Raw genomic sequence first — 14,483 nt, forward strand, 5'->3', positions numbered from 1 at the left:
GCATATGTTTTTTTTATGACCAATTTTGCGTTTCCGCAATAAATAAAGCATTGTCACGTGGTCACAACCGAAGCAAAATTTGACGAGAGCCAATGACACAGGACACGTCGCAATCAATTCCTAAAGACTGGGGGATCAATTAGAGAAATCGAAACTGTCAGAGGGTAATTTCCCACAATCCTAAAAAGTTTAGGGGGGCAATAAGTAAATTTGACAGTGATCCTCCTGTCAATTTCACCTGCGATTTTCTTGACGGAACGGCCTTACCGAATAAGATGCAGAAACAAAGCTACAAAATTAAGCGACCGCCACGGCACTTTCATGGAGGACGGCACAGAAGTCAAAGCCTCTCCACCTCACTGCGCCTACAAGCACTAAAAGCTAACTCCCAATAAATTAACAGAAGCTAATCCTAAATCTCAAGTGGACGGATAGACTCGTCCATCACCAGTGACGTCACGCATCAGTTGTTCCCGCAAGAGCACGATTGGAGAGGGTAAGAAAATTCAAAACTGGGACCAGCCAGCCCATGCTGCTGCTGTTGTTTGTCTTTTGTTTTATGGGGGGGGAAGATCTACTTCCATGTCTTAAGTTTGACATGTCCTCTGTTCGCATGTTCCTGTCGCCTAACTAGGACTGGCTTAGGAATCTTGGAACAGCCGAAACCACAAGAAAGTTCAGATTTTTCACTCAGCTGTAACGACACTCAATTTGCTTCAGTGAAGATCTCTCCACTGTTTTGAGACCCGACACCGACAGGGGTGATGCAATGGAGTTTTTTCTTTCCCCTTTACTTGCTCCCCTGCTCTTTCATGCTCCGCACCGGATCTTCGGACGCGTGGTTTATCTTGGTGGAGGCGTCGTCTTCGTAGTAGTAATAAGGCGACAACTTGCCGTCCCTTTTGGCGATCCTAGTCTTGTTGCTGCCGGAGCCGGCTTCCTGCAGGAGCTTCACCACCTTTCGCATCGAGGGCCGGCTTATGGGGAGCGAATGAGTGCAGAGGAGGCCGACGTCGAGAACCTTGGTTATTTCTTCCCTGTGGCTGGCGTCGAGTTTGGGGTCAATCACGTTGTCGATCCCGTTCTGGTTTAAGGTGGCGCCGACCCACTTCACCAGGTCTCTCTCCCCGAAAGCAGGATCCACCGGGGGTCTTCCGGTCACCAGTTCCAGGATGACCACCCCGAAGCTGTATGTGTCGCTCTTCTCATTCACTCGAAGTGTATAGGCATATTCTGCATCACAGTCCGGCTCACATTAGAATAGGATCAGCGGAACTCAATATTTCTGAAGAGACATTTAAAAGTACTATGACAGATAAACAAAATTCAGAATCGATCTCGGACATGTAACAAGAAATCGCGCAAACAAAATGATTCGGATTTGGTAAACATGGTAAAGTAACAGACCTGGTGCGATATAGCCATAGGATCCCGCTATGACAGACATCTGTTCTTCTCCATTGCCAACTCTGACAATTTTCGCGACTCCAAAATCGGCAACTTTAGCCCCGAATTCGCCATCTAACAGTATGTTATTCGATTTCACGTCCCTGTGAACAATCGGAGGGACACAATCATGGTGCAAGTATGAGAGCCCCTCCGCTGCATCAAGCGCGATCTTGTACCTCGTTCTCCAATCCAGCAAGCTCCCTTTACTTCCATGCAACACATCGCCCAAACTTCCATTCGGCATATACTCATACACCAAAAGCTTGCAATCTCCTGTGTTGCAGCAGCACCACAACCTCACTATGTTCTTGTGCCGGATCTTCCCTAGAGTCTCCACCTCGACTTGATACCCGTCTTTCTCAGACTCGAAGGTCAAAGCCTCTTTCTTTGTCACTCCCCTTAACTTCTTCACGGCGACTACTTCACCATTGCTTAGCTCGACCTTGTAAACTTTTCCAGATCCTCCACTGCCAATGACATTATCTTCTTTGAGGCAACCGGCAATCTCGAGCTCACTAAAGCCAAGCTTGTGAAACGATCTCCACTTGGACATGGTGGCGACTTTCCTAGTCTTCTTGAAGTTCTTGTACTTACAATAGAACCAAGAAATCCCCACAACAAGAACAAGAGCCGCAAGCGCAAAAATCACAGTGAGCATCCACAAGGACTTCGCCTTCCTCCTCCCATCACTCCTTCCAGGACACAGACCAGGGAGGTCCCCACACAATCCTGGGTTACCGAGGAAACTATTTTTGTAAACTTGCTTCGCATACATCGGTGGAAGGTCACCCGAGAGCTGATTGTTCGATAAGTTGAGCAAATTGAGCTTCAAATTCTGCAGTTCGTAGGGAATTTTCCCGGAAAAGTAATTTCCGGATAGATCGAGATAATTAAGCACCAGCAGGCTGCCGATTTCACTCGGAATTTCACTGGACAACTTATTGTTAGCCAAGTTAAGCTCATTCAGCATATTCCACGCCTTGATTCCCTCAGGAATCTCACCAGAAAGTCCATTGTTGCTAAGATCAAGCTTACTCAACCGTCTCAATTCCACCAAACTTCCAGGGATTGGACCACTGAAATTGTTGTGACTACCGGAGAACTCTACCAAGCTAGTCAACGGTGCGAAACCGTCCGGCACCAACCCGGAAAACAGATTCCTGGAAATATCCAAAACAGAGAGATTACGTGCGCCAGAAAGTGCATCGGAAACATTCCCAACAAGAGAATTTTCTGACAAATCGAGCAAATACGCATGAGGCAATCCCCATAATCCTTCGGGAACTGTTCCAGAGAGCTGATTATGCTTCAACCTGATCCTATATAAGCTCTCGCATTTTCCCAAACTCGCCGGAATTGTTTTGGAGAAGTTGTTATTGATCAGCACAAGGTCTACTAATTGACCATGCGCACACAAGTTCTCAGGAATTTCTCCCGAAAACTGGTTATACGACACGTCCAGGCTCTGTAACGGCGAGTTCTTGCCGAGATCACTGGGCAGTGACCCAGTGAGCTTGTTGTTGAACAGCTTGAGCTCGTATAGATTCTCCGACAAGGCAATGCTTTCCGGCAAACTTCCTTCGAATCGGTTCTCAAACAGGTTGAGGGAACTGAGTGGCAGGTCGCACAGGTCGCCCGGAATCGCCCCGGTCAACTGGTTCGTCGACACGTCGAAGCGCCGCAGGCTCGTCAAGTTCGAGAACTCGAGAGTCAACCCGCCGGACAACGAGTTGTTGTAGAGCTCGATTTGCCAGGCGCTCTTCAACCAGGCGAGCGAGCTCGGGATCGGCCCGGTGAGCCGGTTCAGAGACAGGTCCAAGTTCCCGAGCCGAGGAAGGCTCCCGAGCGATTCCGGAATCGGGCCCACCAATCTGCAGTCGGCGAGCCAGAGGACCTCGAGGTTCGTCAGGTTGATGAATTGGCTCGGGAACTCGCTCGGCGTCCACGGGTTGTAAGCGAGCACGAGCTTTTTGAGGCTCGTAACGTTCCCCAGAAAAGAGGGCATCGTACCGTTAAGGAGATTACTCACGAGCGAGAGCGACTCGAGGCGAGCGAACGCACCGAAGGCCGGCGGCACCTCGCCGGAGAAGCTGTTGTACGAGAGGTCCAACTCGGCGAGACCCGGGATCGCGGCGAGCGACCCGGGGATGGCGCCCTCCAGGAGGTTCTGGCCCAGGTCGAGGCGGGTGAGATTGCGGCACGCGGACACATCGGGCGGGAGGGAGGTGTTGATGTTGTTGTTGAAGAGGGAGAGGGAGGAGAGGTAGGGGAGGCGGCAGAGGAAGAGCGGGAACGGGCCGGCGAGCTGGGAATCGGAAAGGTCGAGCGAGGTGACCTGGCGGCGGTCGGGCCCGCCGCAGGAGACGCCGGCCCAGCCGCAGGGGTCCGGGTCGCGGGGGTTCCAGGAGGAGAGGGCGCCGGTGGGGTCGGAGAGGCCGCGCTTGGCTTGGAGGAGGTAGAGGCCGTCCTGGTTGAGGGAGAGGGTGGTGGCGCGTAGAGAGAGAAGGAAGAGAGCGAGGATGAGGGAGAGTCGCATTGTGTTCTTGCTTCGCTCTGTGCAACGCAGAATTTGCAGAGAAGCTGCAAGAGAGAGAGAGAGAGAGAGAGGAAGAGGTTGAAGGAGGTGCAGGGGAATGTGACATTGATATAAAGGAAGAGACTGTGAAGTGGATGATTTGGACCAAAAAAAAAAAAAAGTGGATGACAATGGTGGGTCCCATTTGAACGAGAATTTGGACTGTGATGGAATTAGACACTTCGTTGACTGATTACTATTAAGGTCTATAATCTACATGCAGTTGGAATTTAAAAAAAAAAAGGAATATATTTTAATACAATTGTTAAAAAATAATTGCACAATAACAATTCATTTATTTTCGTTTTCAATGAGAAACGGCATCTAAGTATGGCATTATAATTTCATTAGAGATTTAAGTCGTGTCATTTGCCCAAAAAAAAAAAAAAATCAAAGTGCAACATACATCTCTTCGAATATAATGTATAGTGAAGAATCACATTGATTCCCTCGTAATTATTATAGATTCTTGAAAGAGCACCTCTAAAAGTGATATAATGAAAACCCCGAATGCACTTTAATTTCGTAAAACATAGGTCTATCTTTAATGTTGGTGCATGGTGTAATGGATTTATGGTCCATTGACAAGGTTATTAGTTCAAATTTCACCAATTGTGTGCGTAAAATTATCTGCATAAGTATCTACGGAGGGCGAAGGTTTCAAATTGACTGATTCGCAAGGCTTGTAAGATTTTTTATAAGCTCATATATTAATTGTCGAAAAAGATAAATAAATATATATATGTATGTATTTTTAGAGTGAACTATTATAGGGGCCGCGTGCAAAAATTGAGAATGTGGTTCAGACAAAGAGAAGCTTCAAGTCAAAAGAAGTCAGCGAAAGTTAAAGAGGAAAAGGATTTCTCTCCATTTCCCCAAGCTTTATTCCTCGGTATTACCATTCGATATTGACGGCATTTCAGAGGGCTTTCAAAGTTTCAGAAATATTTTTTTCTTGTAAAGGAATAGATTGGGTGCGAATGGATGAAATTAATGGAAATAAGTCTAAAAAGAAGGGAATTATGTTTAGGAAAAATGGAAACCTTTTGCTTTTCTCGCAATTAGAAGGAGATTGAATTCTTAGGCTAGTGAATAGGCAGACGAGGGAAGAAATTACAAAAAAAGTGGTTTGAAGGAGAAAGAGAGAGAGAGAGAGTCGGTGAGCAAGGATGGATCGAAAAATTCACGTGAAATAGTCACTCTTATTCGATTCTTGTGAGTCCTCAAGTGACATGTTTCATGTGTCGAGACGAGTTTCATAAAGGGTAGTCCAACCCTCTAATATGCCAAAAAGTTATATAATGTAAAAGGAGAGGAGAGAAAAAGAGGTAGTGGGAATAAGTGGGTATGGATAGGAAAAACCACGTGAAGTAGTCTCTTTCATTTGATTTTTGTAACAGTTGTTAAGTGACATATCTTTATGGGAAGAGTCGAGTTTCATAAAAAGTAATCTATCCGTCTAATACACGGGAAAGTTATATATGGAAAAGGAGAGGGGAGGAGAGAAAACAGACGGCGAGAATAAGTGGGTATGGATGGAAAAATCACGTGAAGTAGTCGCTCTTATCCGGTTCTTGTAATGGTCTTCGAGTGACATAGTTCATGTGAAGAGTCGAGTTTCGTAAAGGGTAATCCATCCCTCTAATATATAGGGAAGTTATATATGGAAAAGGAGAGGGGAGGAGAGAAAAGAGATAGTGAGAATAAGTGGGTATGGATGGAAAAATCACATGAAATAATTACCCTCAATTGATTTTGTAATAGTTGTTGAGTAACATGTTTCATGTGAAGAGACGAGTTTCATAAAAGCTAGTGTATGAAACTATATCATAAAAGAAAGATTTTTTTTTTTATAGTGAAAATGCATTTTAAATTTTGTCCTTCACTTATGGTGCAAAGCTTTAGTAAATTATTTACTAAAATTCTTTGGAAGTATGGAGGAATCCTTAAACAAAGGAAGAATGATAGGGAGCAAGTTGTTCAATTCGTTTCCAAATACTGGAATGAAACACGACAAAACTATTCTACTATCAAGAAATAAATTCTTGCGATAGTACTTTCAATATCAAAATTTCAAGGAGATTTGTTGAATTATAAATTCTTACTAAGAATTGTTGCAAGTCTGCCAAAGATATTTTGAAAAAAGATGTCTTAAATATTGCATCAAAACAAATTTTTGCCAAATGGCAAACCATACTTTCTGCATTTGATTTTGATATCGAATCATATCCTCAAAGACTTACAAAAGTCTTTAAACACATAAATTTCAATACCAAAATAGGTACTGTCCCCCTCTCCTTTAAATAAAAAGGAATTTCAAGCGAGGTGGTTATTAAGCCACGTGCAACCCCTCCCGCTTTCAATAGGGAAAAATCAAAAAATTTCTCAAAATAAATTTTTGTAAAGGTATATACAGTTGAAAAATGATTCTTCCATGAAGATTCAAAAATATTTGCAAAAAATATGTTTGGAGAAAATAAATTTTATACCCCCCATGATCCCCATAAACCGGTCGCGTTCTATGAGAAAATTCTAGTACAGACCGATTCAATAAAGTTCAAGCATTTTCGGGGCAAGAACAATCTTGAAATCATAAACTATTTCACTGCAAAAATAGTAAGGGTCATTCATCCTTCAGAGTGGAATATAAGCCCATAACTGCGATCAAATTCAATACCAAGATAACTGAAACCATCCCATGCAAACCCAATTTTACATATTTTGATTACCAACAAGCATAGTGGAATGTCTTTTTCGGACAAAATATCAATTTCCGCCATACTTGGCTAGTCTATTTTGAAGAAAACTTTGATATTTCCCAACTTCCACACTGGTTCCTTCGCTAGTGGAGATGTTTTGGGCCAATTCCAGAAATACTACACTCCAAAGCACAATCGGGTTATCAAATATTTTTAAAAATATTTAAACCACTCCCTGTTAAGGAACCATTTCCTTCCCTCGGGATATATTTCATAGCCTTTCGATTTCGTGGGTCACTTGCTTGGGAATTTAATTACACCAAGTCTCCATATGATCCCAATATTTTGATACTTGTACGAAAATGCAAAATCAAATGGTGGGATGGATTTACGTTCTGCAAAATAATCGCTAAATCATCTGTTACCAAATGGTTGAACAGCGGGAATACTCCCGCCAACACCCCATTTTTGCATAACGGGTCTATTGTTGTTTCAAAGCTAGCCGGAGCTCCAATAGAACAACAGTTCTACTAGCTTTTGAAGCAAGCCGTAGTTGAATACGAAGAGTCTCGAGCATCTTCCCATCATAGTGGCAACACAAATGAAGACGATCGCTACGACATCGATTTGGTAGAAGATGAAGACTCTGAATAAATATAAAATACACTTTGTACATTGTACACATAGAAATCACTATACATCGCATACCGTAGTGGCTTTTCATATTACCGTACACTGTAGTACCGCACTGTAGCCACTGTACTTTTATATCAATTGAAACACCATTTATGAATCGGATCCAGATCTTCTCTCTCTCTCTCTCTCTCTCTCTCTCTCTCTCTCTCCGAAACCTCTTTTCTCACCCCGAAAACCTTTCACCTCTTCAATATCCTTCTCAGAACCTTGAATACCTTTCATACCTGCTTCCTGGAATCAAATCCAGTAAATGTTCTTCTATATCCTTATCTCATCTTCCTTGATTTCTTACAAGTTTTTATAAAAAAAAATTATATTTATTTTCCCTATATGAGTTTATAAGCAGAAAAAAGCATTTGGATTTAGTACGACTCTAAAAATTGTGCACTATGTATTGTGTGTAGGTTGCGAAACCTTGCTCTCTCGCTCAAACATCCTTACCCCCAATCCCCATGAGAAAGTGGGGAATGGAACTTCCCACCCACTCCGTCCCAAGCGAGAAAGAGAGCCACTGGGGCAATCCGCAATAGTTCACTTTGTTAGGACTTAAATGATTAAACTTTTGAAGAAGACAACCTTCTCTGCAATTTTTTAACCACTTCATCATTCACGTCCCAGTTGATTATATAAAGCTGTTGAAAGAGGAAGGTGGAATTGAAATCCTAAACTTGCACTTCTAAAATTTCAAAAAATATACGAGCGGTGAGTGGTGACCGACGGCGGGGGTGGTGATCGGTGGTGAAATCGTGATTGTAAAAATAAGTATTAAGTTCCATTGAGCTTGTTTTTTTGAAATCACATAGTTTCTCTTTTTGTTCTTAGGAACAAAGAAGTTACTTTTATCCCTGGCCACTGATCTATTTTCAAGAATTAAAAAAAAAAAACCAATTGGCGTACATAAATGGACTTATGTTTTTTTCTGTTTCGAAAAACAAAAAAAGAAAACAAATAATCAAAAGCGTTACTAAACAGGGTCTTAAATTTCCAATTTCTCACTTTTTCCTTCTGTTTCCTCTTAATAAAAACGCCCAGAATAATATTAATAAAAAAACTAATTGAGGATGAGAGAGAGGGAGAGATCACATCAGGAGGCATGATCCATTGACTAATGGCATGCGAAGCACGAGCACAGTACCAAACATGATTCAATTTGGTTAGCGGAAGTGGGGCCGATTGAATAAAGACTTTTTTTAGAGGAAAATTTTGCAAAAAAAACAAAGGACCTAGTAAAAATTTGAATTTTGGCCGCCCCCTTTAATCCTACCGTTCGAGAATTCAACGACAAGAGGCTTCTCAAGTCAAAGAGGGTCAGTGAAGGACAGACGAGTGATTTGATTGGAATTAACATGTGGGGAACGAATCCAATAATTGATTGCAATTGGATCCCCCATCGTTTGCGGAAAGGTCGTAGTAAAATGAAGACCATCCACCTTTTTCCCGGTTGTTGTTGGGTGGGTTGGGCGGGGTGTTGGGGGCGACATTGCTATTTCTGGAAATTCTATTATTAATTTGCTAATCATGGTACCAGTTTAAGGTACATGTTTCTATTGATCTATTAACGACAAAACACGTTTTTTTTTTTTTAATTTTACAATGTACTTAAAAGGGTTTCGCATGATCTAAGGTGATTTTTAAGCCTCGATGTTTGTTTTTAAGAGTAAGTGCACTGTAAGTCTTAAAACTTATCTACAAAATCTAATTGAGTTATAAAATTTGCGAAAAAGTACAATCGGATCTTGGAACTTGTCAAATCGATTCAGTCGAGTCCTTCAACTCCTTCCATTAGCTCCGTCTAATTTAGCTAACAAAAAATACTGAAGTGACTTTTATTATTACTTTTTTATCCTAAGTGGCGATGGTGTGATTGAAACGACGTTTTTTTTCGTTCACATATGATTTTTGGTCCAAATTATATTTAAAAAATAAGATAAAATATTTTTTAATAAAGAGAAACCAGGCGGCTTGACGCCGGAGACCCTAGCCTAGACTTGGCCGAGTGCCGGCGGCTGTCACTTGCCGTCTACGATTGGCCGTCCCCCACCCTCACCGGCCCAATAAGCTAAATTACTTTTTTTTAATAAAGAGAAACCAGGAAGCGTGACGTTGGAGACCCTCGCCTAAACCTAGCCAAGGGCGGGCGGGCGGGCGACCGTCGCCCGCGGTCCGTGATTGGACGTCCCCCACCCTCGCCGGCCCTTCCCGGCGATGGGTGAGCACATGGCGGCGACATGAGCTATATATTTTTTTAATAATTTAGCTTATTTTTAATTAATTTAAGAGGATGGCGATTGCGCAATTTACATATTGAGGATTTTCTTTTTGGCCCCCTTTGACATGCCCCATTCTCCAAATTCCACTCGTGTGGAGTGGGGGTAACAGAAAATAATGCTTCCTTACGCCCATTCGTAACCTATAAATTTTCCATAGCGGACAAAAAATTCCGTTTACAAAAACTATGGGCAAAATGTCCTCTCTCTGTCTCATCCTTTTGTTTATTTTCTAGTATTTGATGTCATCGAGAAAACTTTAACAAATTTCTGTTATATATGACATAATTATTCAATTTATTCTGCATATATAATTTGACGAATCCTAGTGGTAAGCTTCGAATCTTCCAAGGATGTGTTGTCCTAATAGCATAGCACAATCTTTCTCTTTTTTGTTTTTGTTTGTTTGTTTGTTTGTTTTTTTTTTTTTTTTTGGGCCGATCGCCGTATTTTCTGGTGATCGGGATGAAGTCAGAGAATATGAAATACTTCACCTATCTTATAGATGGGGTAACATGCTAGCCAAAACTTAGGTGGTAGTGACGAAATTTGGATTGTTTGCACTTGACCGTATGGAGAAGCCAAACCCGTGCCTCGAACCTGTTCATACACGTCACCGTCCTTTTTTTTTAGGTATCTTATTTCTCACGTACGGAAAAAGTCATAAATTTTATTGCAATTGTATCGATTTAGTTCTAAACTCAATTTTTTTTTTTTGTCAATTGAGTCTTAAAATCTTTTGCATTTATACCAATTCAGTCCATTTGGTTGGCCGATCTTGACGTGAACAATATTTTGATGATATTTTAATATGGTTCTTTAATTATTTTTTAATAACTTTTTCCCTTTCTTTTGGCCATCGGGCGAAGGCCCGCGAGCCCTCTCTCACAGCTAGATGAGAACCCCGACTAGAGGTGGCCGGTTCCGGTTCCTAAAAAAGGTGGAACCGCCGGTTCCTGGCCGGTTCCGGTTCCTATGCCCAATGGTTATTTTTCCTCGGGCCTCCTCCCCCTTTTTTTTTAAAAATCGGGTCGGAACCGGAACCGGCCCTTGAGAGCCGGTTCCGGTTTGGGCCCACGGTTCATTTTGGCCATCTCTAACCGCGACCCTTCCTAGAGGCCGACGAGGGCTCACAAGCCCTCACCCAGTGGCCAACAAATGTCATCGGCCTAACAAAAAAAAAGTTTAGGAAAAAAGTTACTAAAAATAATTAAATATATTGAAAAATATTAAAATATTAAAAATTATTCACGTGAGCGCCGACCGACTCAATGAAGTGAATTGAAAATATGCAAAAGGTGAAGGACTCAATTTGCCAAAAAAAAAAAATAAAACTGAATTGATACAATTATAATAAATTTATAATTTTTTTTAAAATAATTTCCCTCTCGTGTACATAAATAGTTCAGACAGGGTTTTTAGCCATTCACGAAGGAGGACAGGCCATTATGGTTGCAATCCAGCCATGCCTACACAAACTCTAGCAGTGTAGAAGTTTGAAAATAGAACCGAAGGAGACAAAATTTAATTAATACTCTCAAGAAGAAAAACTTTTTCTAAGCTCAAACCAAACCTTAACCTAACGCTAGCTTCTTTGACTGAGATTTTAGAGAATCAAGCATTCCACACGTGCAAGAAATGCAAAGTGTCATTCCAAAAGACTGATGTAAAATGCATCTGTTCTTTTCTTTTCTTGCTACACAAGGAAGCTTTCGAATATGGTGCAACAATTGCGAAATTACGAATACATACGAAATTTGTTGCTTAATTTTAAAACACGAATTTAATAGAATTTATGGGCTACTTTGGAATGTATGCTATTTTTAAAGACGAGAAAAAAAAGATGTTGATGGCGTGCCACGCACCAAGGTATGCTTTCTAACTTTCCATGTCTTTGAAGTCAATGTGAAAAGGAGAAATTGGAAAAGTTGATTTTAAATTCGAAAGAGATAGACTTAGAGTTGCCAGCATCGGGACAGTTGGATGCACAATTCGGATCACAATTAATCGGAAAGTGTCAAAAAATTCGAAATCTATTGCATTAGTACCCATTCAGTTCTAGATATTTAATTAGGCCAACTAAATTATAAACCTATTCCATTGGTATTAATTAATTACATCTGATCAATTTTGATTAGAAACGTGGATATTTTTAATAGTATATTAATTTTTTTTAGTTCTTTTCTTTATTTTCTCTTTTGTTCTTTGCCTTTTTTTTTTCTTTACTTTTCTTTTTTGATAAAGGCCGCCGACCAACGAACCCTCGCCAGCCATAGTTAAGGCCTGTGAGCCCTCACCTAGTGGATAGTGGGGGCCAAAATGCCCTCGTCCAGTGTCGATGAGGGTTTGCCGGTGGCCTTATCAGCCCTCAGCAAAAAGAGAAAAAGAAAATAAGAGGATAAAAAATATTAAAACTTTCCCTAGTTAATAGTTAGCACCAATATTCACGTTAACGATTTTCTATCAAAATTGGCCGGATGAATTCAATTAGTACCAATGGAAAAAAATTTAATTGGTATCAATGCAATCAATTTATGAATTTTTTGGCTACTTTTCTCGAAAGTGTTTACATGTGCAATGTACAAATGCCTTGCACTTCCTATACAAGGAGAGAGATCAAAATTAAATACATTGAAATCGGATCGAGTGCCTTGGAAAAGGTCGACCACTGTAGCCCCTCGGGCCTTTCTACAATGTCATGGGTGAAAACCGCGGCAAATTTATCGATCTCCTTTGCGAGGCATTAAACGATTGACGACGATGGTTCATTAGCAATCATTGTTGGTCATTGGATCAAAAGTCGTTGATTGTCAGCCATGGAGCCCCGACAATTTTGTAGTCGACGACATGGCGGAAATTGCCAATAAATTTTACTTCCACAAACCAAATACATTCGAGAAAAAGTGATATGGTGTGTCGCACATCAAGGTCAACTTTTCTAGCTTTCTAAAGTCTTTTAAGTCAATGCCAAAAGGACAAAACAAGAAAATTAGATGTTGAAATTGTCGAGCTCTTTACGAGCCGTAGAGGGATCGGCAATGCTTGCTAGCCGTTCATTGACAAGCATTACCAGCTGTTGGATCACCAGTCATTGACAATCATTGCCGTGAATTATCCGACAACATGGCAGAAATGCCCATAGATTTCACTCTCGCGAAACATGCAGACGTAGAGCTAATCAAAGCATTTATATTTTTGACCCAAAAAAAAAATGAATTTATATTTAGTTCGCGAAAATTGTCCACATTTCTGCCTCTATTGCCGTCTAAGAAGAAGAGAACACCCGATGAAAATGAAGGAGAGGATCCAAAACAATTTCTAAATGCAAATAAGAGAACCAAGCTTTTGCTAAAGCTCACGAAATATAAATTTTTTTTTTTCGTTTTCATTCCCTTTTTAGCCTAAAACGAAAATTGGTTTCCAATATTTTCTCGTTAGGATCTTTTATTTTTTCACAAGCAACATAAGTTTTTTTCTGGAAAAGAAAAAAATTTTGGACGTTCAGGTTTCAAGGGAAAACGGCTGATTAGGGCGCACATGACATCACTTCTATCTGTTGACGTAATTTCCGGAGCAGAAATCCGTTTGGTTATACAACTTCATTTTTTTGTTTTTGAAATATTTTTTTTTGTGCATAAGTAGATTTGAAGTCTTTTCTTTTTTTTTTGTCGGAGAGCCACTTGAAGAAGTAAAAATATTTTTTTTATGAAAATAAAAAAATCAATTTCTAATTAGAAATTGATTTGATTTTTAGCGCTGAAGGGGTTGTCTTGTGCCCCCCTCAGCAACAGTCAAAAAGTCGGAAAAGAGCACCCATACGCGGATACTGAGCGTACACGTGTCGTCCCGCGTTACATTTTAACACGTGACTATTGACTCCATTTGTCCGCAGCGGATTCTCGCGCGCACTATTCACCCCAGACTTTCTCGAGCATCGTGGGTTTTTAATCCTAGGTGGGACAGACCCACCCAATTTCAAGGTGGTTGGGCTGAGTTGCTCTTCCTTTGACCGGTCTAAAAGCCACACACCAAAAAAAAAAAAAAAAAAAGGAGGCTCCAAAGGAGGGTTCGAAGGCGGGCGACTCGATGCTCCATGGTCTCAAAGTGCCAATCGATTTAATCTCATGAAACGTTTGATTCGGTGCGATTTCCCGAAGCTTCGGCCGTTTCATGCGCAAATCGCCCCTTCGTTTTTCCGCTCGGAGTAATCGCACGGGAAACTTCGAACACCGTTCGAAAGTGTCACATTTAATGTCAAATCTCCAAGCTCTATAATATATCCGAGAAATTGAACGTAGGAAAAATATATCCAATTAGTCCTAGGTATATTATACGAAAATCAATCCAGTTCTAAACATTTTAATTTTTATAATTTAACCTTAAATCTTTGCGCAAATTTTCAATTAGCCTTTTCGATAAATTTACACTGGAAATCATGACATGGCGATCTAACCGTCGTTAGTCGTCCCGCATGGCACACCTCCATGTCGGGGATTTGTTGCGAGAATTAATTGAAAGGGCTGCATTAGAATTTCACGTAAAAATTTAAGACCAAATCGACAAATTTAAAAAGTGGAGGAGAGAATTGAAATTTTGCACAATAGGTGTAGGGCTAATTGGATAAACCCCCACCCCCAAACATTAGAGTTTGAAAACCATCCTTTTTTTTTTTTAAGGTTTCGATCATCACACATACGTGCGAATTCTCATCGACTTCTTGATTTGGATTTTGTCATGTTTCAAGGGGAGCATCGAGAGTGGGACTTTCTGCTCTTTTAATACTATAATGTTGGCATC

General features: G+C 41.0%; 2 protein-coding genes across 2 annotated transcripts in view; one reads left to right on the plus strand and one right to left on the minus strand.

Annotated features, from left to right (window-relative positions):
- Positions 1–14,483, plus strand: part of LOC115746805 — a 959,385-nt gene that overhangs the window by 90,410 nt on the left and 854,492 nt on the right. The window lies entirely within an intron of this gene.
- LOC115754490 (receptor-like protein kinase HSL1) lies at positions 565–4,058 on the minus strand. The gene is made up of 2 exons (XM_030693505.2): positions 1,408–4,058; positions 565–1,233 (listed from the first exon to the last, which is right to left on the minus strand). The coding sequence occupies exons 1-2, from the start codon at positions 3,983–3,985 to the stop codon at positions 791–793; spliced, it is 3,021 nt and encodes a 1,006-aa protein (XP_030549365.2). The 5' UTR covers positions 3,986–4,058; the 3' UTR covers positions 565–790.

Source organism: Rhodamnia argentea, chromosome 7 (assembly GCF_020921035.1).
Source record: "Rhodamnia argentea isolate NSW1041297 chromosome 7, ASM2092103v1, whole genome shotgun sequence".
NCBI lineage: Eukaryota > Viridiplantae > Streptophyta > Magnoliopsida > Myrtales > Myrtaceae > Rhodamnia > Rhodamnia argentea.